Raw genomic sequence first — 27439 nt, 5'->3', positions numbered from 1 at the left:
AGGATGAGAACATTCTGGGCGGAGAAAATAAGAATTATTGAACAGTTGACATCCTCTACCCCAAGAAGCTTTCAAAAGTTTGTAATAATCCCAACTGGGTGCAAAAATGCCCACTGAGAAATTTTCAACTCAGTTCTGACATTGAATGTTGACCTTCCTCTATTTCTGTATTCATTGAACCTTCTCTCTTTACCTTTTTCTTCTGTTGTAATATCTTAAGAGTCAAGCTTTCTCTCATTTTCAGTTTACAGTAGTGGCCAAAATTGTGGAAACTTTTTGGGAAAAAAGTATTTTCTAAAACTAGCTAATAACACCGCTTTTTATTTTTGGAGTCGTACCATAAAATGATATATCAATGGAAAGATAATCAAGAATCAAGAATGCAATGCAATCACTTTCATGAAGGACTTGCTATTAGAATAGCAGTTACAGTATAAAGAAGAAAAGTGAAACACGTAGAAAAAATGAGATATACAAAAATGATCGCCATGTCAGTTAATACTTAACCTTTAGTATGAATGACGGCCTTACAACATCTTCCCATGGAGTGAACCAAGTCTTTTAGTTCTGCATCCGTTATAATGTGAAACCAAGATTGAACGATTGCTTCTATTAACTGGGTTTTATTGCTGGGTCGCTTCTGACTCACAAGTTTCTTTAGTCGGCTGCATAAATTTTCAATTGGATTAAGGTCTGGGCTGTTCCCAGGCCATTCCAGCAGTGGAATATAATTAATTTGAAACTCCAAAAAAAAACAAAAAGTGGTGTTGTTAGCCATCAAACCTCAAAAATAAACTTTTCCACAATTTTGGCCACTACTGTATGTCCTTGCCATCCATGGTACGTATTGCACTTTGGCAGGTTCTACAACCCTCCTCCTCCAAATAATAAATAAAGTGAAGTTGATGAAAGGAAATGCTTTTAATAAATTTGCAATGATGAGGGTGTGTTTCATTGATTACAGGTAGGTCTCAACTTACAACCATTTGTTTAGTGAAATTATGACAGCACTGAAAAAAGTGACATGACAGTTTCTCATACTTAACAACCGTTGCAACAATCGTGCGATCAAAATTCAGATGCTTGGCAGCTAACTCATATTTATGACGCTTGGAGTGTCCCGGGGTCAAGGATTACCTTTTGCGACCTCCTGACAAGCAAAGTCAACGGGGAAACCAGATGCACTTAACTGTGTTACTAACTTCACCGCTACAGTGATTCAGTTAACAACTTGGCAAGAAAGTACCATACCATGGGGCAAAACACACTTAACAATTGTTTTGCTTGGCAACAGAAATTTTGGGATTGATTGTGATTGTAAATTGATGACTACTGTAGTTAGCAATAGCAACAGTATTTAGACCAGGGGTGCCAAAGTCAAGGCCTGTGGGCCGTGTTTGGCCCATGGGGCCACCCTGGAAACAGCAAATGACCGGCCCATGGTTTTTCTGCCAGTGAAAATAGAGCTCGGGAGGGCCGCAGGCGCCTTCCCGGGCTCCATTTTCGCTGGCAGAGATTTCCAGGAGGCCGTTGCAGCCGAAAACGGAGCTCAGGAGCCCATTTTTTACTGGCAGTGTTCTCGGTGCACCACAGGCGCCCCTGACATGAGTGACTTCGAGCTGGCCATGCTCACCCCGGCCTCCTGAGGTCAAACACATCCCTGATGTGGCCCTGAATGAAATCGAGTTTGACACACCTGTCTTAGGCTTATATATAGCACTCTCTGAGCAGTTTACAGATTCCGCATAATGCCCCAACAATCTGAGTCCTCATTTTACTGACCTCAGAAGGATGGAAGGTTGAGTCAACCTTGTAGCCCGTCAGGATCGAACTGCTGGCAGTGGGCAGAATTTACCCTGCAATACTGCATTCTAACCACTGTGCTATTAGCGCTTTTAGGATTGGTTAGGATTTTTTTGCTTTCAGAATCTTTCTGAAGCAGCCATAATTTTACGTTTTTATCATCCAAGTCTTCCAAAATATACCCCAGTTGAATCCCTTGTCACTACCGTGTTTCCCCGAAAATAAGACCCTGTCTTAGATTTTTTTGAACCCTGAAATAAGTGCTTAGCCTTATTGCCATGCGCTCAAAAGCCCGATTGGGCTTATTATCAGGGGATCTCTTATTTTGGGGGAAACAGGGTACCTTAGTTAACATATTCTGGCATAACAACAGCAACAACGGCTGCCTGGAGAAGAATTTGATCAGGGAAGGTTCCAGAATCTGGAATAAAGGATGCCTGATTATAATTTGCAATTGTTTTGATATAAGGCTTTATCGAACCATTTGTCAGAAGGGCTGAATAGGAAATGTAATTTCATGATTCACACCGAAGCCCCCTTTTCACGCCCACGAGTGGAATGGACGCTGTCATGAATATATGGAACAAAACCACTGGCTCATATTTCAAGGTTATACTACCACCTCATTATATTTGGAGCCAGGATCTACACAACCCTTTGCTAAAAAAACTCTGCAGAAATGTTTTCAGTATATTGAACAGGTGGTGAATGAAATAATTCCCAAACAGCGAATATTTGGGGATTGCCTGCCTGTGAATTAAGAAGAAGGGGAAAAAAAAAACTGTTTTTCATGAAAAAGTAATTGCTCAATGGATATCAAAATAATCCTTTGAAGTTATAATGCATTTTGCAAGTTTAGGACATCGCAAAGAAAAGACAGTCTTTTAACTACCACAAATAACTTTTTCATACGATTGGACATCATTGTAATGCTGGGAGAAAGATGGGTGGGACAGTGTGAAGACCTCGAATTGTTGTCTTCCCTTCCAAAAGAGGGAAGAGCAGTAATCCCTAATTTTTGTTTCTCACACTAGAACTTGGTTAAAAACCTCCCTGAACAAAAAGAACTTAATGCCTTAGCTGAACTGAAGAATGAATATGAAGATCTCTGTGAGTCAGAACAATTTGGAATTGTGGTAAGTTGAATTCTCTCTCCTCTCTTCTTTCTCCTGCCCTTCCTCTTTTCTCCTCCTCCTCCTCCTTCTCTTTCTGCTTCTCCTGCCCTCCCTCTCCTCTCCTCCCTTCTCTTTCTCTTGCCCTTCCTCTTTTCTCCTTCTCCTTCTCTTCCTCTTCCTCCTCCTTCTTCTTCTGCTTCTCCTGCCTCTCCTCTCCTCTCCTCTCCTCTCCTCTCCTCTCCTCTCCTCTCCTCTCCTCTCCTCTCTCCTCTCTCCTGCCCTTCCTCTTTTTTCCTTCTCCTCATTCTCCTGCTCTTCCTCTCCTCTCCTCTTTCACCTGCCCTTCCTCTTTTATCCTTCTCCCCTTCTCTTCCTCCTCCTTCTCCTTCTCCTCCTTCTGCTTCTCCTGCCCTTCCTCTCCTCTTTCTCCTGCCCTTCCTCTTTTCTCCTCCTCCTCCTTCTCTTCCTCCTCCTTCTGCTTCTCCTGCCCTTCCTCTCCTCTCCTCTCCTTTCCTCCGTTCCCCCCTCTCCTCTCCATAAAATACTTATTCTACTTATACTCTAGCTAAAATTCGTAATCATGCCTGACCTTATTTGTCATGATGATCCAAGGTTAGCTAGATGTGCCCACCTAGCTGGATCTCTAATCACCAGTCCGATGGTGTAATTAATTGTGGAATTAAAGATACTTGGAATATCTTTTTCCAACTTCTCTGCAAACATAAAAAATATTTTAAATTCATTAATACTTCTATAAGATTATTGGGGAGAAAAAAAAAAGGTTCAGAACAATGATACAAAATACAAAGTTACTTGGATATTTTCATCTAGTACCTTCCTCTAAAGTAGATATTACAGTTTTCATCGAAGCTAAAATATTGCTTCAAGGGACACTGTGAGGTACAGTCTAGGAAAAGAAAACTTCATGGCAGGAGGGGGAAAAAATATATCACTCAATTTGAACTACATTTCTATATTAGCAGTTTTATAGGTGTTGATTGCAGCTCCTCTGATTTTCTTTCTGTTACGCTGTCAGAAGTCTTTGTTTCTTTTGTACGTTTATCTTCCCTTAGGGCTCCATCAAGTCATGTGAATGTCTTTTCCTTTAGAACAAAATCGCCATATTTTCTCACACTTGTCATTTAAGCTTCTTTTGGGTCTCTTTGGATTCCAAGATGTTCCAGGCTGAGTAAATTTTTCAGAGTTCATCCTGTATAATCACATAGTGTAAAAGAAAAGGAAAAAAAAAACAACACTTTGGGTAAGATTAGAGCCAAACAACACCTTACATGGTGAACTGCTGTAATTATCCAAAATAATAGTCCACTTAAGAACCATCACATCCATCCATGGGAGAATTTTGCCACGTTGAAACTCGTAGGGAATATATAATCCATTCACACAGTGTTGAGGCCCTATTTTGGGAGGGAGTGTTAATCTCTGACAGTTGTTCTACTTATCTGCAAATCCACAGCTTACACACAAAAATACATTTTTATTATTGTTTTATGTATTGCAAATGATTTTGCTGGATTTAGGAATGATTCACCTGTTTATGGATCACAGAGCATGAATATGAGCGGAAAGTGATTAGGAGCTAAAGTATGCTATTCTTTGTCTTTCCAATATATCTCTCTGACCCACCTTCACTGCCTTTTTATTACCATTTAACCTCCTGGGTCTAAAACTTTATTCCAATGCATTTTTTTTCAAGGCAGTCTTAAACCTCTGCTCAAATGATGTTTTCAACCTTATAAGCTGTTTGCCTATGTGGACCCAAATACCTTCATGATCGCTAAACCTTCCAGAATCATTTCTAATCTTATTTTGCCCCATTTTGTATTCTTTGAAGAAGAATTATCTTAATTTAGGCTTTGATGAGAGACGTTGCCTAGAGAAGGCAAGAAAAATGGGAGGGGGCGGAGATAAGGGACAACCCAGCCCAGGACTGGATAGAGGAAAAGAGTAAGGATAGCCACACCCTAGAGCTTCCCATACATATCCATTTGGATGAGAGTAGTAAGAGTTTAGTCTGGCAAGATTCTGTCTGTTGCATGTACGCAAATAAAGATTTGGCTGGATGATTCTACGTTGTTCTTTGCCTGACAGTTTTTAACTAAGTCACCCAGATGTACTAATACATGACATCTAACTCCATATTTTAACTGAAAACCAACTTTCCCATACATATACATCAGTGGTGAAATCCTCCGCTGGTTGCCACTGGTTCGCTGCCCACTTATGCGCAGTGCACGCCAAATGCACGCTTCGCATGGAAAAAGGAGCTGTTTGAAGATAAGTAGAACAGCAAGGGGGGGGACAGCTGTGCCACACAATTTAGATTAGCTAGAAAGCAGGATTTCCTGCTTTCTAACGAATATAAATCGTGCGGCACAGCTGATCATCGGAAATACCAGTTCGGACCAACCAGTAGCTTTTTTTTACTACCGGTTCTCTGAACCGGTAGATTTTATCACTACCGGTTCTCCCGAACCGGTGCGAACTGGTAGGATTTCACCACTGATATACGTATATAAAATGTGCTGTTTGTTAGAGAGTCTTGTTAAATGATGGAATTAGAGGATCACATCTTTGCTATACAAACTCATTGAACCCTTCAAAGGTGCTGCTTATAAAATCTGAGCATTGTTATAGATTCCTCTTATTCAGCCTGCAGTTAAAAACCACATCATTGCTAAAAGGACTCCTGCTTATAATAATCTGAGCCCTGGTGTTTAAAAAGTATAGGTTGCTTGCAATTTGTATCTGAAGGTGAGAGGTTGTTTACTTTCCTCAGGATGCACACACCTATTTGCATATACACATTAGGTAAGTTAATGATTAATATAAGGCTTTAATTGGATAATCAATATACCCATCAAATCTAATAAAGGTCAAAATTAGATGGTTAAAATTCATTTAGAAAAGTCACACTTTCTAATTAGGTGACTTATTATAACAGTCTAATTAGCTTAATATTCTTATTTGTGCATGAAAATTGGAGCATCACATTTTCATTTAGATGAAACATTAAGATGAATTATGTCTTCAAATTAGGTACAGCATTTGGAATTGTATCCTAGTGTAATAATAAAAAAAAAAGTTTTGCAGTGATTTGGAGGAAGATGAAATTGAATGATGGAAAACAAAGAAGTTACTATAGTTGATATCTTAAGTTTCAGTTATGAAAATTGACATGTTCAAAACTGTTTATAGTTTTGATGTTGCTTTATTGTTTCTTATTTGGGATTTCTCTGATTACAAAGAAATAATTTAGGATTTAATAAGCGCTTCCTGACATATTTTATGAATTTTACCATGGTAATATAAAGAAAACATTAACAACAAATATACAATGTAATTGTCACATACATATCTCAAGTACAATAATGCTGATTGTATTTATTATTTCTTCAGTTCTCTCTACAGTGCTTTAATTCACTCCTTTTTTTCTTCCCTGCTCCTGCTCAGTCCTTTTAATCTTTATTGGAAGATCAGAAAAATAAACATTAAGCAAAAAACGTATTTAGCTCTTAAATATTACAAGCCAGCTTTCCAAGCATGTAGATGCATGATTGGATTGGAACACAATTTAGAGGAATTAACTTTTCTCCGCCTGACATGAATTATAGATTTAACTCCTTTTAAGAATATCATTTGACCTTCAGGATGACAGAAAAAAAATAACCCTCTTGGAGGAGATCTACCAGGGTGAAAGAGTCTGATTATTTTATGTGCTCAAAAGAGGGAAAAGGCCATTTGGAAATGCTTTAAGTAGCAAAAGCATAAATCTATCGGAAGGTCTGTAGGGAAATAATGTACTTGTAACAGCTTTTATAAGCTATTGTTGCTTCCTCTTTTTTTAAATATGGATCAGGTTGAAAAATGAAGTTTCCTTGGTGGTGTTTTGATGGACAGTGACTTCATAATATAACCAAACCCCTACATATTATGCAATTGCATTCAATATCCCTGGGCACTTTACATAGTGAATCATAAAACCAGAATTTAAGTCTTATGAAATGCAACATAGAATCATATCTGACAACTGTCATCGTTTTCAAATTGTTTTCCAGGCTTACACGAGGCTTAGTAAGCTATAATTCTGCGGCAACACTGAAAAAAAAACATTTAGTAATTGTATCTGTTCATGCTCCCGTTTGTATACATCAACATTATTTGCATGATTATTACGCTGTTACTAACCATAATAGAAGCTCTGCAGTGGAGATCAACATCATTCTAAATGGAGATTAAATATAGTTCTATAAATCTTCGGCAATGCATATCACAAGGGCTTTGATTAAGCTAATGGAAGCCTGAGTTTTGCTTATAATGGTTATCCTTCTTTAAAATGCACTGTATATAGAAATCTCTACAATAATATCACTTTGGAAAATATCGTCAAGAGGAAAAAAAAGTGTTTTTATTATCTCAAATGGATATTGATAAAACTATTTGGAGAAATAAAGTGACAGGTTGCGTTATTGGGAAAGCAGGAAACCAAAATCACCAGATAATGTGCATTGTAATATTTATTCAGTATTTCAGGTTCTCCCTTTTTTCGTGACACAGTAAAGCTATTTTGTAATTGTATGTCTTGTAAATACAAACATTTGTGATCCCTAGCAAAGTTGAGCAAAGGCCAGATTTTAAGTTAAATGGCAATGCACATCAAGGGGGTACCATTTGTCTCAGGTTTTGTTTCTTGGTTACTTTAGTTATTTATGTTGTTGATAAGCTGACTTCTTTGCAAACAAACAAACAAACAAACGGTAAACCATTTAAACGTAAAGGACTAGTAAACTAGGGAATGAATGAACAAATAAGTATGAGGAAGTGATGGGGGGAGTAGCTAAAGTCACCAAGCTAGAAACAGGAGTCAAAAGCCAGCTATGTTACTTTGGGCCATTTTCTCTCTTTAGCCCTAGAAAAAAGTTTCAACCACTTCATGCTGGCTAGAAAACTTCGAGTATTTGCTCATTTAAATTGCCAGGATCCAAAATTCCTTCTCTCAGTGTAGGATTTTTTTACAGATTCCGTGGAGATTCTCTCTGTCTCTGTCTCTCTCTGTCTCTCTGTCTCTCTCTATCTCTCTGTCTCTGTCTCTGTCTCTCTCTCTCTCTGTCTCTTGCTGTCTCTGTCTCTCTGTCTCTGTCTCTCTCTGTCTCTGTCTTTCTGTCTCTCTCTGTCTCTCTCTGTCTCTCTGTCTCTCTCTCTCTCTCTCTCTCTCTCCCTCCCTCCCTCCCTCCCTCTCTCTGACTTGTCTATGTGTCTTTCTGTCCATGAAATTAATTAATTAAGCCTGGAAGCAATTTTTATTTTCCTTAGGTTGAAAAACCAACCAACCAACCAGCCAGCCAACTAACCAACCAACAAGTACCTAATTTAAATTTAAAGCTGTACATTCCTAAGCCCGCGGAAAAAAAATCCCCTAGAAATGTTGCTATTCATCTGTTTTATTGTCTGAAGCATCTTATTTTTTTTCCCCTACCCGTTCCTCCTCTTCCTTTCCAGATGAGCTCAGTGAAACTGCTGCAGCCTCGTCTCAACGGGATCCTTTTCAAGCTCACGTTTGAAGAGCACATCAACAACATCAAACCCGGCATCATGGCTGTCACGATCGCGTGTGAGGAGCTGAAGAAGAGTGAAAGCTTCACTAAGCTTTTAGAACTTGTGCTAATGATTGGGAACTACATGAATTCCGGCTCAAGAAATGCCCAGTCGCTGGGTTTTAATATTAGTTTCCTTTGCAAGGTGAGTCTGCTTTGCAAAATGGATAAAAATACATTTTTTCGAGTGCCAGTACATTTTTTTTCTCCACCCACTTTGTGTGTGTGTGTGTGTGTGTGTGTGTGTGTGTGTGTGTATGTGTGTATGTGTGTGTGTGTATAAACCCTCCTTTTAAACTGGAATGTTGGTTCTACTTCCCAAGTCCTACCCATAGTGACAAGTATTGAGGAGCAGGTGATAAATAGGTAATAATAATAATAATAATAATAATAATAATAATAATAATAATAATAATAATAATAATAGTAATGCCAGAAGTTTGGATTTGAGTACAGCAAAAACCACTGGGAACATCAGGTTGAGAAAGTTTTAGAGAATGAGAAACTCAAGATCTTGTGGGACTTTAGGATTCAGACTGACAGGCACTTGGTCCACAACACACCTGACATAACAATAGTTGAAAAGAAAAAAGTATGGTTCATTGACATTGCAATACCTGGTGATGCACAGATTGAAGATAAGCAGCAAGAAAAAAATCACAAAGTACCGGGACTTGCAAATTGAAGTTGAGCGACTGTGGAAAAAGAAATCGTGTGTTGTCCCGATTGTAATTGGAGCCCTTGGAGCAATACCCAAAGGGCTACCCCGCTATTTAGAAATTCTAAATTTGTCGGACTTGAATATTTTGACTCTACAAAAAACCAACTTACATCCTCTGACGATACCTTAACATTCCTAGATCCTTGGTTAGGACTCGAGCTGCTGAGCTATTAACCAGCCTCAAAGGCTGTGAATCTCACTAAAGATTAACCAATAATAATAATAATAGTAGTAGTAGTAGTAGTAGTAGTAGTAGTAGTAATAATAATAATAATAATAATAATAATAATAATAATAATGACAACGACAACAACTTTATTGTAATTGTACGTGTATATACAGTATACCCATACAACAAAATTCACTTTACACCCAAAGACCAGGTCCAACACACATAACAATCCCCAAACACCCGCCTACCCACCACAAATTCCCCACCCCTAAACCACCCAAACATCCACACAACAGACCAAGGAAGGTAGGTAGGTAGGTAGCTAGGGAGAGAGAGAGAGAGAGAGATATTTTGTTGTTGTTATTTGCGAAGTTGTGTCCGACCCATCGTGACCCCATGGACAACATTCCTCCAGGCCTTCCTGTCCTCTACCATCCTCTGGAGTCCCTTTAAGCTCATGCCGACTGCTTCAGTGACTCCATCCAGCCACCTCGTTTTCTGCTGTCCTGTTCTTCTTTTGCCCTCAATCGTTCCCAGCATTAGGCTCTTCTCCAGGGAGTCCTTCCTTCTCATTAGGTGGCCAAAGTATTTGATTTTCATCTTCAGGATCTGGCCTTCTAAAGAGCAGTCAGGGTTGATCTCCTCTAGGACTGACCGGTTTGATCGCCTTGCAGTCCAAGGGACTCGCAGGAGTCTTCTCCAGCACCAGAGTTCAAAGGCCTCCATTCTTTGGCGCTCAGCTTTTCTTATGGTCCAACTTTCACAGCCATACATTGCAACTGGGAACACCATAGCCTTGACTACACAGATAGATAGATATAGATAGATAAATAGAGATAGATGCCAATACTACCTCTGGCTGGCCCCAGAGTGGGGTGGGAATGGAGATTTTGCAGTATCCTTCCCCTGCCACACCCACCAAACCTCACTACTCCCACCAAGCCATGCCCACAGAACCGGTAGTAAACATATTTGGGGGGGAGGGAGGGAGGGAGGGAGGGAGAGAGAGGGAGAGAGACAATGAAAAAAGGGACATGACATTTTTTCACACTTATGACCATTGTAGCATCCCCATGGTTACGGGATCAAAATTCAGATGCTTGGCCATTGACTCATATTTATGACGGTTGCCGTGTTCTGGGATCATGTGGTTCCCTTTTGCGACCTTCTGACCAGCAAAATCCATGGGGCAACCTTTAAAGCGCTCCATGGCTTAGGACCTGGTTATGTACGGGACCGCCTGCTACCACCAATAGCCTCCCACTGGCCAGTACGCTCCCATAGAGAGGGGCTCCTCCGGGTGCCGTCGGCCAAACAATGTCGGCTGGCGGCCCCCAGGGGGAGAGCCTTCTCTGTGGGGGCACCTACGATCTGGAACGAGCTCCCCCCGGAGATACGGAGGATCCCGGATCTTCGCACCTTCCGTCGCGCGCTTAAAACGTTTTTATTTCATCAAGCTGGCCTGGCCTAAATCATCTCCTCTTTTAAATTTAAATTTTAAACGTAAATTTTTAATCTGTTTAATTATGGGGTATTTTAAAATTCAGCCTAAATTATTTAATTTGTTTTAATTTATTTTAGATTTTGTATTTCCTGTGTTTTATCTTCTGGTTGTTCACTGCCCTGAGTCCTTCGGGAGAAGGGCGGTATAGAAATTTAATAAATAATAATAATAATAATAATAATAATAATAATAATAATAATAATAATAATAATAATAATAATAATAACCAGATTCACTTAACAACCGTGTTTCCAACTTAACAACTCCGGTGAATCACTTAACAGTTATGCAAAATAAATAAATAAATAAATAAAAAATACAATAAAATAGAACAAAATTCACTTAACAGTTGTCTTGCTTAGCAATATAAATTTTGGGCTCCATTGTGGTCATAAGTCAAAGGCTACCTTCATTTTTCTGCACCCATTTTCCAAAAAAACAAACAACAAAACCTACCCCTTTTAAATTGGAATATTGCTCCTAATTTCCAAGTCCTATCTATAGTGAAAAGTGTTGAAGAGCAGGTCAGATTTTCCAATCTTGTTTTTTTTTTCTCTCTCTCTCTCTCTGTCTGCCTCGCTTTGATTTAATACCTTGAATAGTGTACCATGTGGAACCCAGTTTTCTATTTCAGAAATTTAACGTATCCTTAATTTTTCTGTGGGGAACTAACTACCGTGGACATTTGTAGTTAATATGCTGTTTTATGTAAATCCCAGACCTGTTTGCTTGTGTGTGTGAAGAGAGGGGGGGGGAAAAAGGAAAAAAAGAGAACAGCAATAAGTCCTTTGAACCCAATCTGGGGAAATGAGAATGTGAGGTTTAATCCAAAGGACAGCTTAATTTCACTGACCATTATCCAACTGAATTGGGAAGGAAATAACATCTTTCTTAGTGGCTGCAGCACAATAAATAATAGCTTTAATGCAAACTGAAAAGGTATAACAACAGCAGCAGACCTGTTGGGGGTAGGATGGGGGAAAGGAGGAGATTAAAGCAGCATTTGAAAAAGCATGTTATGAAAAAGTTACCATTTAAATCTTTTATATATCCAGACACGGAGATGATTCAAGCATGGATTAACCTGATTATATGGCCCCTCCTGTCTATAATTAATACTGCGTGAATTACTGGGTGCATTTCTCTAAATGTAGCGTGCTGGACTTCCAAGGAGTTGTAACTATCGCAATGTCAATAAAGAGTATCTTAAAATGTATTTGGGATGGCTCAGTTGTGATGGTGCTATCAGGAATCGCAACGACAACTAAGTCTTTAGAAAATGCACAATACGTATTAGGGAGGATTTGAATGAGACCGTCAAGCTAATGGGTTTGGCCCAAGCATCAAATTCCAGCTTTTGTAATTTCTCTCTCTCTGGTGTTCAATCGCTAGTATTAAAAGAGAAAATAAATTTGTGTCAACGGTAATCCATAATGAGCATCGCTTTAATCAAGAAAGAAATTTATAACGTGGATGTACCCTCCACATCAGTCTCTGTTTCTTAGTAATGAATTAGGAAGAATGTCTTTAGTTTTGCCTTTTCTTAAAATTATATTTATAATTGCCTTCCTTTCCTGGATCTGAAATCTTTAAAGACTAATTTCTGTAAGATTTCGGGTGTATGAAGTAGCTAAGTGGATATATCTCTTTTTGTGTGTGTGTATCCAACTATACATTCTACTGGGAAATTAGTCCTATAATAGTTATGTTAAAGTGAGTGGGAATAAGAAATAATATCCTTCTCTCAGAATAACCTTGAAAATTGAGGATATTTGAGGTAACTTGTTTACATATTTTACAATTCGATTATAAATTTAATGTAGAGTTTAATGTCCTTGTAGAGTTGAAAATAGATAATTCTATGAGAACATCATTAATAAATAGCAGCTAAAATATATCTAGATCTGAGTCTGTGGTTAAGATGCTACTTTTATCCACTGTTCCTCTAGATGTATTAATGAGGGCAGCCAAGATCATAGTTCTCTGGGAAAAAAAAATGAGATGAGAAAACATCTTCTTTTTTTAGAACGATGGTTGTATTATTTTAAGGCTAATCTGTTCTTGTGTTGTATATTCACATCGTTTTATTTATCAAATATAACTTGTAATAAGGGCAATTAAAAAGTCACAGTTCATAAACACTATGATAAAAAAAGATGTGCAGCTGAATCTAAATGTCAAATAAAAAAAAACATTATGCTACCGTGTTTCTACGAAAATAAGACTGTGTCTTATATTAATTTTTGCTCCGAAAGACGCATTAGGGCTTATTTTCTAGTTAGTTCTTATTTTGGGGGAAATACTGTACTAAATACATCCGTCTGGCCGACAATCTTAACTGAGGCTTATTTTGGGGTGGGGCTTATATTACAAGCATCATGAAAAATCATGCTAGGACTTATTTTCCAGTTGGGTCTTATTTTCAAGGAAACAGGGTACTAGTATATGGTTGAAAATTGTCTGTGGGTTGTAAATCATAAGTACAGGTTGTAGTTATGACTGGCAAGGTGAACTGAAAACATACAGTACTAAAATAAAGATGTTTGTGGTAGAATAGCTTTTACTGGGTCATGAAGAGACTTGCTTTTTGTGTTATTTTTGCCTTATATTTTACAAAGGGGATTGTGTTGGCTCAACAGTTAAGGATGCTGGGATTGTCAGCTGAAAAGCTGGCAGCCTGGGTTCGAGACTTGAGCGCCACACAACGCTCCTGCTCACCTAGCAGTTCAAAACCATGTAAATGCGAGTAGATAAATAGGTATCACTTTGGTGGGAAGGTAACAGCATCCCGTGCGCCTTGGTGTATAGTCATGCTGGCCGCACGAACCACGGAAATGTCTTTGGACAATGCTGGCTCCCTTGGCTAACCAAGAAGCACCCTAGAGTCGAACACAATTGGACATGACTTTATCTTTATTTAAATGAGCCACGGTGGCGCAGTGATTAGAGTGCAGTACTGTAGGCTACTTCTGCTGACTGCCGGCTGACTGCAATTTGACAGTCTGAATCTCACAAGGCTCAAGGTTGACTCAGCCTTCCATCCTTCCCAGGTGGGTAAAATGAGGACCCAGATTGTTGGGGGCAAGATGCTGACTCTGTAAAACCACGTAGAGAGGGCTGTAAAGCACTGTGAAGCGGTATATAAGTCTAAGAGTTATTGCTATTTTTTTACAAAGGTGATCTGTAACACTAAATAAAACCCCATTTGCAATCCATGTCTGGTCTGAACAAATTGCAATTAGAGTTTTAACTCAGGTTGCTGGCTTTGAAACAGCAATGTACCTGGGAATGAGGTTATACTAGAATGCAAGGGGCGTAATCATTATGTATGTTCGCATGTAAGTTTGAAGAAAAAGTTAAGAGATTTGTTTTGTTCACTGAGAGTTTAATCTCAGTCTTTCTTATTGGGAAGTCATCTTCTAGAAGCGACAGATGGTATCCTTACCCTTTTTAATTGAGTGGACTGCGGTGAAGCTCCCCCATCAGCCCTGTCACAAGGACTGTCTTGATATAATCAGCAACAGTGCTGTTGATTTGTGCAAATCTAGCCCTGGGCACTTTTGATCCCGAATCACCGGGAAACGTCATTTTTTCAGTGGTGGATGTAGAAAGACTGACATTTCAGAAGTTATGCATTAAATGTGTCTGGTTCTATCTGGCAAAACTAATATCTTTATGTTGATTGCAAATCCTTAAAAATGCATTATCTATCCGGGATGTTATACTGCAGCGTGTGGAATGATTGAAGAAACCAGCAATTTGTAAACAACCCTTGGCAGAGAATTGCAGGACTTAATTTTGCTTAAATAAAAGAGACTTCCATTAGAATTCATGGACTGCATCAACGCTGGCAGGCAGAAGTAGTAGTTTTGATATATGCACTGAAGCATTCATGATTGTTGATTCATTGAACTGTTAATATTTATACAACTATGGTTCGTGGGGGGGGGGGAAAGTATTTGAATAAACCCACAACCTCATTAGTAGTCAGGAGATTACCACACCATAGTGGTAGCTTTCAAAGTTTTGCGTGTCTATAAATTGACTGGAGGTTGTTTAGCATTTTCACAATTGTTGCTATTCGAACAATGCGAAATGTGGCAGACGTTCTGATTAGTAAGTTTAATTTGGGTGGGTTGTCACGTCCGTTAAGTGGATTCACATCTCATTTAAAACAAAAGTCATATAATATTTATAGCAAATTCTCATCAACCTGAAATGAAGGGTTGAATAGAGTGCAGCAAGGTTCAGCCCAAGGTCTAGTGCTCTTCAGCATTTTTATTAATGGTTTGAAGTGGTACAGGGAGTGCTTAAATGCTTATTTAAACAAAATACACAGAGTTGGGCAAAGAAAAAATATGATTCTGGTAGATAACAGAAAATTAGGACAGGACAGGACAAGGGTAAGGGTAAGGGTAAGGGTACGGATAAGGGAGAGGTGAAATGCTTCCAGTTCGGACCGGATTGCCCGATCCGGTAGCGATGGCGGTGAGTGGTTCGGAGAACCGTTAGCAAAAATCCCTGCCCCCCCCCATGCCCAGCTGAGCTGCGTGATCATCAGAGACTTTTTTTTTTTTTTTACTTTTAAAAGCATTTTTTCTACAACCACTTCGTCCGAATCATAGAATCATCCACAATCATATATTTTTGAGTGATGGGAGATTTAAGACACTCCACATATAGTTAGACAGCATTTCAGGAGAAAGTCATATAAAACAATAACAAAAAAATGTTAGTTTTCTTCCATTGGAGCACCTCTTTTATTTCACAGAGCAAACGAAGAACATTAGAACTAAAATTATAAACTGCTAAAAGCTGCCTTTAAAAAAAAAAAATAACATAAGGGTTCTTTAAAAATAATATTTCACCCCTTTCTTGTTTCTTCCATTTTTTGCAGATTAGAGACACAAAATCATCTGATCAAAAAACAACCCTGCTTCATTTCCTGGCTGATATCTGTGAAGAGAAATATCAAGACATCCTAAAATTCCCCGATGAACTTGAACATGTAGAAAGTGCAAGCAAAGGTAGATCAAAAAGATAAAATGTGGGGGTAATTTTGATCTGCTAACATGCGGAAGGTCTTTTGAACGTTGAATTCGTTCCTTGTGGGACTGTGCAAACTGTAAAGATAGGTAATACTAACGGACAGTTCTTTTTCTAGAAACCAAGTAATTCACTTTACTATGGAATTAAATATTGTAATAGGATACAAATGGTGGTTCTTAAGAGTGTGGCCTGGTACACCAGGAATCCTCAAGACCCTTTCAGAGTTCTGCAAAGTCAAACAAATAAATTATTGCTTTCCAAACCAAGAAATGTCCCAAAGGTGCTTTTTCAAAAGACAACTGAACTGTCTTTGTTTTGCTTGAAGATGTTTTGCTTCTCATCCAAGAAGCTTTTTCAGTTCTGGATGAGAATTAAAATGTCTTCAAGGAAAACAAAGGAAGTCCAGTTACCTTTTGAAAAAAAAAAAAAACATCTTTGGGACAGCCATGATCTGGATCAGTGGTGGGATTCAGATGGTTCTCTCCGGATCGCGTGAACCGGTAGTGGCGACTGCGGGAAGCTCCGCCCACCCACCCGGACGTAATGTGCAACTACTGCACATGCACAGAGGTGGCGCATACAAGCAAAGTGAGAGAGCACACATGCTCACATTTGCGAACTGGTTGGGAAGGTAAATGAATCCCACCTCTGAACTGGATGACTGAGAATCTCCATAGACATTAAATCAGTAAATATTGATAGATATGACCGAGATAAACCAAGCTCTTTCATGGCTCTTGATCATTTTTAAGAATGATAAGAACCAAAATCTTTGAGAGCTGCAGGCATAAAAAGTTACAGCAAAGCACAGATGAGTCACCTTTCAACTTGTTAACTATCTCAAAAATTTAGTTTCTTATCTTTATGTGCAATTACAATGTTCTGTTTTTCTCATCTGGTTGAATTATTAAAATCAGGGCTTTAGCAAAATTACAGACATGTCTCATCTTGGGGCGGGGGGGGGGGGAAGAATAAATTAAAAACCTGCCCAATTATCCATCCATCCACATTTTGGGAAAAAAGAAAGGGTTTGCAAAATGCAAAAAAGTTATAATACATATGGGGTCTACATAAATTAATCTCTCCATGGCTTAGGACCTGGGTACTTACGAGATCGCCTTCTGCTACCAATAGCCTCCCACCGGCCAATACGTTCCTACAGAGAGGGACTCCTCCGGGTGCCGTTGGTCAAACAGTGTCGACTGGCGACCCCCAGGGGGAGAGCCTTCTCTGTGGGGGCACCTGCCCTCTGGAACGAACTGCCCCTGGAGATACGGATGATCTCTGACCTACGTGCCTTTCGCCGTGCCCTCAAGACCTTACTGGTTCAACAAGCTGGCCTGGCCTAAACGTGAATTTTAAGTGATTGTTTTAGTTTTTTAATAAGACTGGGGCCAAATTATTTAATATATTTTTAAATTGCTTTTAATATTTTTGTATATATGTGTTTTAGTGTTGGCTGTGCACCGCCCTGAGTCCCTCGGGAGAAGGGCGGTATAAAAATTTAATAAAAAATATATATATCTTATTTTCATACAATCCCAAACAAACAAAGCCACAAAATTTGCCTTGACAATGATGTCTATAACTCTACTAGCCTAAATTCTGACATCGGAACATTTTGGCCATCGAACCTATAGGCACAATGGATAAAATATGAAGGTGGTTTCTAAATTAAATTCAGATTAGGTTAAATGTGGGTCTTATCAATTAAATATAATGAATTTAACAGTGTTTGCCATCACTTATGTAATTAGAAACAGATGGTCGATTCCCTATTGCAGAACTTCACATAGCTTTCATGAATTTTCACCATGGTGCTGGTATTTATGCTAATTATTCTTCAGGAAAGTTTTGGATCTGAATTGCAGGGGGTCAGTATTAGAGAAAATGTTCTCGTAACTAGAAGTTCCATCATCCAGGTGTAAATTATAGCGGAGTTCGGGCATGAAATACATTTTGTCTAGTGATCAAAGATGATCTTTTCTTTAATATAATATATAAATATGTAAGATATTTTTAAGACAACACCCACACACATAGAAACATTACCATCTTACAAGGTACGTTTGGCAGTTTCATTGAAAACCTCTGAAGTATTAAAAGGTCAGATCAAGGTATTAAACCACTGCACCAATGAAAGGAGGAAAGATTTAGGAACCTGATATCCTATTTCCCTTAAGATTTTGAATATATTTCCAATTGAGATGCGTAATTTTTTTTTTTTTCATTGTCCGTCCGTCCCTCCCTCCCTGCCTCCCTCCATCCATTCATGAAATCTTTGGATCTCCTCAAGAAACTCTTAAATAAATAATAATAATAATAAACCCCTACATTTACAAGACTGCCTTCTGCTACCAATAGCCTCCCACCGGCCAATTCGCTCCCACAGAGAGGGGCTCCTCCGGGTGCCGTCGGCCAAACAATGTTGGCTGGCGACCCCCAGGGGGAGAGTCTTCTCTGTGGGGGCTCCTGCCCTCTGGAACAAATTGCCCCCTGAGATGTGGAAGATTCCCGACTTACGCACCTTCCGCCGGGCCCTCAAGACGCTTTTATTCCAACAAGCCGGGCTGGCCTAATTTTTAAATTTTTAATCGTTAACTTTTAACTTTTAAATGTCCAAAATGGGTAGTTTTATTTTAATTAGATATGGGCCAAATTATTTAAAATTTCTTAAATTGTTTTTTTTAATTTTATATCTGTGTGTTTTATTTTGGCTGTATACTGCCCTGAGTCCTTCTGGGACAAGGGCGGTATATAAATTAAATTAATAAATAAATAAAATAAATTATTTTATTTTATTTTATTTATAATAGGGATTTATTTATTTATTTTATTTATAATAGGGATTCGCACCGCCGAACTGCCGATCTTTCGTTTGACAAGCTCAGAGTCTTAGCCACTGAGCCACTGCATCCTTGTCATTTCCAGAGGTAAATACCACCTCTGACTGGCTCTGTCCCCATCTCTCTGCCTCCCGAGTCCCAGCTGATTGGGAGGAAATGGGGATTTTGCAGTAACCTTCCCCTGGAGTGGGGAGGGAATGGAGATTTTACAGTATCCTTCCCCTGCCATACCCACCAAGCCACGCCCATCAAGCCATGCCATGCTCACCAAGCCACATTCAGAGAACCGGTAGTAAAAAATTTTGAAACCCACCATTGATCATAAGGACACATGCCAGTTATTTTTATGAGCAATCGAGTATACATGAAAGATCTAAGATAAATTACCTCTATCCCCCAACTACTTCTACTTTCTTCTTTAGGTGCTATTATTATTATTACTATCATTATGCATTTTTGTTTCATTATATAATGTTTTTAACATTTTATCGCAGAAGGGAATGTAAATCAATCAGAGGGCTGTTGGATCAGACCATTAGATAAGCCACAGTAAATAAAATCAAATACATAACAAAAGACAAATATTACAAGCAATAAATAAAATTGGAATCAATAATAGCCTAAAGCATAGAAAATTAAGCTCTAGGCTTTATATATATATATATGTATATTTGTTTTCTCAGGTTTTCGCGGGTGTTTGTATGTAGGTCTTTGGTTATTCGGGTCTTCTCCCACGTAAAATTGGAAGTGTCTTGGCGACATTTCGATGAAGTCTCATTCGTCATCTTCAGGCTGGTGTTCTCGGCTTCGTGCTTCCAGGAGCAATGTGAGATCTCAGCTGTCTCTTCCTTTTAACTGCTAGTGGGGGTGTGAGCTGATTGGGTGGGGACTTGGCTGTGTTCTGATTGGGTGGAGGTGTGTTCTGATTGGTTAGGGGCTTGGCTGTGCTCTGATTGGATGGGGGGTTGGTTGTGCTCTGATTGGATGGGGGTGTGTTCTGTTTGGGTGGGGGCTCTTCACCCAAGTACCAATCGAAGCCTTGACAGTTATCCAAAACAAATATAACCCCCCCAAGCACATCTTAGATCTGACCAACCACTGCCTATCCAACACATACTTCATCTATAATGGACAGAAATACAAACAAACAGAAGGAGCACCCATGGGATCACCCCTCTCACCTGTCATTGCCAACCTCTATATGGAATACTTTGAAACCCAAGCTCTAGAAAAATCTGATCATAAACCCAAACTCTGGCTCAGATATGTGGACAACACCTTCATAATCTGGCCTCATGGGAAAGAAAAACTGGACAACTTCCTCACACACCTCAACAGCCTACACCCCAAAATACAGTTCACCATGGAAACAGAAGCGAACAACCAACTTCCCTTCCTGGATGTCTTAGTCTACAGAAAATCCAGTGGCTCCCTAGGACACACTATCTACCAGAAGAAAACACACACAAACCGCTATCTGCACGCACTCTCACACCACCACCCTGCCCAGATCAACTCTGTAGCCAAGACACTCATTTCCAGAACAAAACGCTTAGCTGACGAACAACACCTAAAAACCGAACTACACACTCTTACTAACGTACTAACATCCAATGGATTCCAAAGAAATAAGATCATCAACCTAATCCAAAAAGAAACCCCCACTAAAATCCAAGACTGAGAGCAAGAAAATGGCAAGGCCCTCCTCCCATACATAAAAGGCACCACAGACAGAATAAGCAAAATCCTCCACAAACATAACATCAAGACAGCATTCTGCACAAACCGAAAAATATCCACCATCCTAAGGAACCCAAAGACAAAATTGAGTTAGAAAATCAAGGAGTATATGAAATCCCATGCACCGCCTGCCCCACTACATACATCGGACAAACCAACAGACGAATAAGTGCACGCATAGAAGAACACAAGAACTCAGTCAGAAAAGAGGAACCAACTTCTTCCCTGGTCCAACACCTTAAAGCCACAGGACATGATATTGACTTTAAAAAGACCAGAACTATCGCCAAAACTGAACACTTTAACAACAGAATAATCAGAGAAGCCATCGAGATAGAAAAACGCCCACACAGCATGAACAAACGAGACGATACCTCCCGCCTACCAGCCATTTGGAAACCCGCCCTTATTGACAAACGAGTCCCTAACACGACGAATGACACCAGACCCACGCTCACGAGAGCCACACAGGATGTCACCACCACACATCCACGCAGAAAGCAGACTCAAACCCACACTGATAATGAGCCACGACCAAGGACCAGAAGCCAGACCGCAGCTGCATCATTAGCCACTTTAAACCCCTCCAATCCATACATGAAGCAGACTGACACCCACCATGAAGAGCTCGCACGGCCACAAACACGAAGCCAAACAACAACAACGCAGCTCACCAGCTCAAATCCCCCTGCAACTCAGACTAAGCTGAGCACAACCAAGCCCCCACCCAAACAGAACACACCCCCATCCAATCAGAGCACAACCAACCCCCCATCCAATCAGAGCACAGCCAAGCCCCTAACCAATCAGAACACACCTCCACCCAATCAGAACACAGCCAAGTCCCCACCCAATCAGCTCACACCCCCACTAGCAGTTAAAAGGAAGAGACAGCTGAGATCTCACATTGCTCCTGGAAGCACGAAGCCGAGAACACCAGCCTGAAGATGACGAATGAGACTTCGTCGAAACGTCGCCAAGACACTTCCAATTTTACGTGGGAGAAGACCCGAATAACCAAAGACCTATATATGTATATATATATATATATATATATATATATATATATATATATATATATATATATATATATATATATATATATATGTATATATATATGTATATGTATATATATATATATATATATATATATATATATATATATATGTATATATATATATATATATATATATATATATATATATATATATATATATATATATATGTATATATATATGTATGTATGTATATATATATATGTTTTTCTTCTAGCCAGGTTTTCCCTACGTAGCCAAGGTTTTTTTGTAGCTCCAGCTCAGTAGAATCACATCTACTCGGTTCTGGGCTTTTTTCCTTTCTAACACCTAGCAAGCTCTAACTGCTAGGTGGGAGACCTAAATAGATATCATATATATATGATACCTGCTTGAAAAGATAAAAGACGAATTTCTCTGGAAAGAGCATTCTGCAAACAAATTATCACAAGAGAAAATGTTCTGTCTTTGGTTGACAGATACATCTTTCCCAATAACAGAGTTGTATCACAATCCTGATATGCATAAAAGCTTCAGCAATAATACATCTTGATCTCTTCTAGATGCCTCAAAATTCTTTAGATTATACTGTAAAACTAAAATACCTACCTCTAGGAGGTATGGGTTGAGAAGGTCTTTCCTTTAAGCCTTTTGGGTAGGGTAGGGTAGGGTAGGGTAGGGTAAGGTAAGGTAGAATAGAATAAGAAGAATAGAATAGAATAGAATAGAATAGAATAGAATAGAATAGAATAGAATAGAATAGAATAGAATAGAATAGAATAGAATAGAATAGAATAGAATAGAATAGAATAGCAGAGTTGGAAGGGACCTTGGAAATCTCCCAGTCCAACCCCCTGCTTAGGCAGGAAACCCTACACCACTTCAGACAAATGGTTATCCAACATCATCTTACAAACTTCCAGTGTTGCAGCATCCACAACTTCTGGAGGCCAGTTGTTCCACTGATTAATTGTTCTCACTGTCAGGAAATTTCTCCTTAGTTCTAAGTTGCTTCTCTCCTTGATTACTTTCCACCCATTGCTTCTTGTCCTGCCCTCAGGTGCTTTGGAGAGTAACTTGACTCCCTCTTCTTTGTGGCAGCCCCTGAGATATTGGAAGACTGCTGTCATGTCTCCCCTACTCCTTCTTTTCATTCAACTAGACATACCCAGTTCCTGCAACCGTTCTTCATATGCTTTAGCCTCCAGTCCCCTAATGATATTCTTGAAGACAATAGGAAGCATTAGAGTTAGCTTAATGATGATTTAAAAAAAAAAATGCTCAGGGCTTAGCAATGCAGCCATGAAGTGTTGGACTTATTCCACATGCAGGTGCACACAAATTGATTCCCGTACCACTAGCATAAGCGGACATCAGTGTAATGAAATCACAAGGAATCATTTAGTGGCTTGCACAGGGGAAATCAGAATATTGGATGTCACACTTTTTGCAGGGATGAAAAAGAGGATTGACCAAGGAGTAATTGTGGTGCGCTTGTGGAATTACACAATGGGTTGCAATCAATATCGTTGTAGTTTAAAATGGTAGAAACGGCATGAGAGAACTTGTTGGTTTTTTTTTTCTCCCCTTTCCTAATGCGATTTACATCTTTAAATAGGATATGTTGATATTCTTTTTATTTTTTGTACCATAAAGAAAAGATGATAATAACCCGAGGACAGGTTCTTTCCTCCACCCCAAATGCTCAATATGCATTAACTTCCACGATTATTCTGGAGAGGGGGGGGGGAGGGCCGGGGGGGAGCTAATTAATATATTCAAATGCAAAATGTTCAGGAAAAGAACTTGTAATCAGTAGAAAATGATCCATAGAAATCCACGGGGGGAAAGCGTGAATGGATATTCTGGGTTTGCTTATTACCAGCACAATGAGGTATTTGTTGAGCCTCAATTTTTGAGCTATTAGTATTGACCGACTAAAAAGGATGCTCTGTTGTAGATAATTTAAAGCTGATTAATGGTTTTGCTGAGACAGGGTGGGCAATACATATAAAGAAATCATGATAAAGAGCTCACAAGTCAGATTTCATAATTGGATTTTTATTTCTCAATTTATGTTGATACTTCTATGGGAGAGAAAATTATACATACATCATTTAAATTATTGAAAATAGTTCCTCTCCTCTCCTCTCCTCTCCTTCCCCTCCCCTCCCCTCCCCTCTCCCTCCTCTCCTCTCCTCTCCTCCCCTCTCCTCTCTTCGCCTCTCCTCTCCTCTTCTCTCCCTTCCCCTCCCCTCTCTGTAGAATACTTGCAGATTTTGAAGACAATTCTTATACCAGACTATATTTTGTAGATTGTGATTAACCTATTACTCCCACTCAGAAGCTGGAGATGGTTTCTACCAAGCTCTATGGATTTAAATAACATTCTGAAGCTCTGTATGCCTCATATCTAACTTTTTTGTTGTGTACATTCCTGTATTCGATTAGCTCCTCAATTGCCTTCATTTCTCTGTTTGAATAGATTGGTTTTGTTCTTCCACTTATCTCAATTGTCGTATTGTGGTAATTTTTGTGGTGCTGCTTTCCACAATTTCTGAAATAGTTATATTCCATGACTGCCTCCTTATTCTCCTTCCTTTGCTTCCCACCCACAACCTCACCAAGACTGTTTCTGGCACTTCTGTATTTATCCAAGCAGTCTATGCACACTGGCTGAGGATATTTTGAGGACATTCTCCAGGTCAAAAGATTCCCAACTTCCTAGATTAGGATTACAAAAGCAAGGAATTAGTTGATCCAAAAGTAGACTAGAATCTGGGTTTTTAGATTAATGGCTCTGCTGGGATGTCAGGGGGAAAAAAATAGTTTTTGCCCTCTGCACATCCCGTTTTTACCTTCCCCGGGCCCCAGAAGCACTTTGCAACAGTAGTGGGATTCACTTACCTTTGCTACCAGTTTGCAAATGTGAGTGCGCAGGGCGTCCATGATGATGTCCGAGTGCCGAGTGCCGAGTGCCTTCCACCGCCGCCGCTACCAGTTTGCCTGAACTGAGTAGAACCGGTAGAAACCCACCACCGCTTTGCAAGCCAAAAACAGAGACATTTTTGGCCTCTCAAACCTCCGTGTGTTCCGTTTTTGCCTCCCAAACCCTTCACGAGTCCTGTTTTCACCAAAAATGCATCCATTTTTCGCTTGCAGAGTGCTTTTGGGGGTCGGGGTGGGTGAAAACATGATGGCCGGAGGGTTCGAGAGGCCAAAACCAGGCCCATATTCAGTCTATAAGACGCACCAAAATTTTCACCAACTTTTAGGGGTGGGGTGAAGTCCATCTTATACTCTGAAAAATACGGTAGTTAAACCCAAATAAATTGTCTGACTTACACATTACAGAGGGAGCGATAAACCGAAAGCAAATCTTCCTCTAGTTTACGATCCTTGCAAAGCACTCATCAAATGAAAACAATTTGAATTTCATTCATGTTTAAACGGTCAACCTGGAACCTTCAGAAATTGTTGCCTTGTTACGGTGTTGATTCCGGTTCATCGAGACTTTTCATGCCTTGCATTGAAAAGATCCGTGGTACTTTTTTTTTAAAAAAATGGCGCCTCTGTTAAACTAAGACTTTTTGAACTTGAGTGCTCTGTTTTTCCTCTGCTGTATTAATGAGTAGTGTAAGAGGAAGAACTTTGACATTTGAGGAGGAGGGAGAACATGCAACTCCTGAAGTGCTAATTAAAATGTTGTGAAACAATATTATCCTCTTTAGTTTTACATTGTTAGTTCTAATGCTGATTCCTTTTAACAAGCTTTCCTAATCAGAATGCACTGGGCCTCTCATTATTTCTCTTGATTCAAGGAAGATGTCCTTTCCTAATCCTCTTCAAAATGCAAAATAAAACAACTCAGAGATATAAAACAAAAATTTCTTTCATGAACATTTCATTAGTACTGTAGGGACAATACCCAAATCTCATTTTAAGGCTTCCTGTAGCACAGCGGAGTGTGTTATAGCTTAACCTAGATAAAGTAGACTGGGTCGACGAACAAGGGGTATGGAATTGTAAGAGACTTTGAAGCAGGGTTCAATATGTCTGATGACCCAAACCCACACTGAGCTTGTCGATCGAAAGGTCGGCAGTTCAGCGGTTCGAATCCCTAGTGCCGTGTAACGGGGTGAGCTCCCGGTACTTGTCCCAGCTTCTGCCAACCTAGCAATTCGAAAGCACGTAAAAAAATGCAAGTAGAAAAATAGGGACCACCTTTGGTGGGGAGGTAGCAGCGTTCCGTGCGCCTATGTCGTTTAGTCATGCCAGCCACATGATCACAGAGACGTCTTCGGACAGCTCTGGCTCTTCGGCTTTGAAATGGAGATGAGCACCACCTCCTAGAGTCGGGAACGACTAGCACATATGTGCGAGGGGAACCTTTACCTTTACCCTTTGATCAATGTGAGTATAGATTATTCCAAATTTTGTCAAATTTCATGGATGTTTTAGAGTAGGAGTGTCAAACTCGATTTCATTGAGAGCCACATCAGGGTTGTGTTTGACCTCGGGGGGCCGGGATGGGCATGGCCAACTTGACATCACTCGTGTCAATGGCGCCTGTGGCCCAAGCGCTTTGCCAGTGAAAACAGAGCTCGGGGGGGGGGGCTGTGCGTGGCCATCGTAAGCTCCGTTTCTGGCAGGGACAGCCTCCTGCAACCCTCTTCCAGCAAAAATGGACCCCCCTCGAGCTCCTTTTTTGCTTGCAAAGGCCATCATGGCTGAAAACAGAGTTCTCCTGAGCTCTGTTTTGGCTGGCAGAGGCACTGCAGGCTGGAATTTAGCTGTTTCCAGGGCGTCCCGGCGGACCAGATCTAAGCACCCCGCAGCCCAGATCCGGCCCCCGGCCCTTGAATTTGACACCCCTGTCTTAGAGGAAAACATAATTATACAATTTGTTCATACAACAAGACTCGCTTGCAATGGCAGGAATATAATGCAGACAAAATTTCAGTGGAAACTAAATTCAGAGCATTTGTCTGCCTTAAAGTACAGCTGTCTGTTTGAAGAAAATTTGGATTGGTTAAAAAAACAAACAAACATGTTCTTTATTGGTAAACAGATTTGATTTAAAGACAAGGCAAGCTGTAGAATACAACAGCTGGACGACACTACTCTGGAATAAAAACACAGCAAATAAACCCAAAATACACTTGCAAGTTTCAATCTTTTATTTTTTTTTCTTTCTTTTTACACTTACTTGTATACTTTGTAACCTTACTTGTCAATTTACAGTAGTTCATTTAGTGACCACTAAATGAATGGTCATTTAATGACCATTCAAAGTTATGACAATGAAAAAAAGGGACTTATGACCATTTTTTCACACTTATGACCATTGTAGCATCCCCATGCTTACGGGATCAAAATTCAGATGCTTGGCCATTGACTTATATTTATGACGGTGGCAGTCATGTGATTCCCTTCTGCAAATGTACGACAAGCAAAATCAACGGGGAAGCCAGATTCATTTAACAATCTTGTTACTAATTTAACGCCTGCTGTGATTCACTTAACAACTGTGGCAAGAAAGGTCGCAAAACAGGGCAAAACTCAATTATCAAATGTCTCACTTAACAACAGAAATTTGGGGGTCAAATTGTGGCCATCAGTTGAGAGTGGCCTCCATGCTACTACTAAAAATGTGTACGCTTAGCTCTCATTCCTCCACGTAGTGTTAGAAAATTAATTTGAGAATTTGCTATTAGAAAGAATGGAGTTCTTTTTAACTAATGTTCATTTTCTCCTTCCCTGCATGATTTGGCTTGCTCTTGAAGACTATAGAAACAATATAGATTTCACATAAACATTCTGTGTGTTTCATTTGAATTTCT

At 39.6% G+C, this 27439-nt stretch overlaps 1 protein-coding gene across 5 annotated transcripts in view; it reads left to right on the top strand.

Moving 5' to 3' along the window:
* Positions 1-27439, top strand: part of DIAPH2 (diaphanous related formin 2) — a 352831-nt gene that overhangs the window by 145700 nt on the left and 179692 nt on the right. For all 5 annotated transcript variants that reach the window (XM_070952070.1, XM_070952072.1, XM_070952071.1 and 2 more), the window contains 3 exons: positions 2838-2939; positions 8436-8675; positions 15825-15954. In XM_070952070.1, coding sequence (XP_070808171.1) covers positions 2838-2939; positions 8436-8675; positions 15825-15954 — 472 coding nt within the window. The remainder of the gene's footprint in view (positions 1-2837; positions 2940-8435; positions 8676-15824; positions 15955-27439) is intronic.

Source organism: Pituophis catenifer, unplaced genomic scaffold, assembly GCF_029215685.1.
Source record: "Pituophis catenifer annectens isolate HBS135680 unplaced genomic scaffold, rPitCat1.0.hap2 SCAF_11, whole genome shotgun sequence".
Lineage (NCBI taxonomy): Eukaryota > Metazoa > Chordata > Lepidosauria > Squamata > Colubridae > Pituophis > Pituophis catenifer.
Note: the sequence above shows the minus strand (reverse complement) of the source record. Positions and strands in the feature narration are given on the sequence as shown.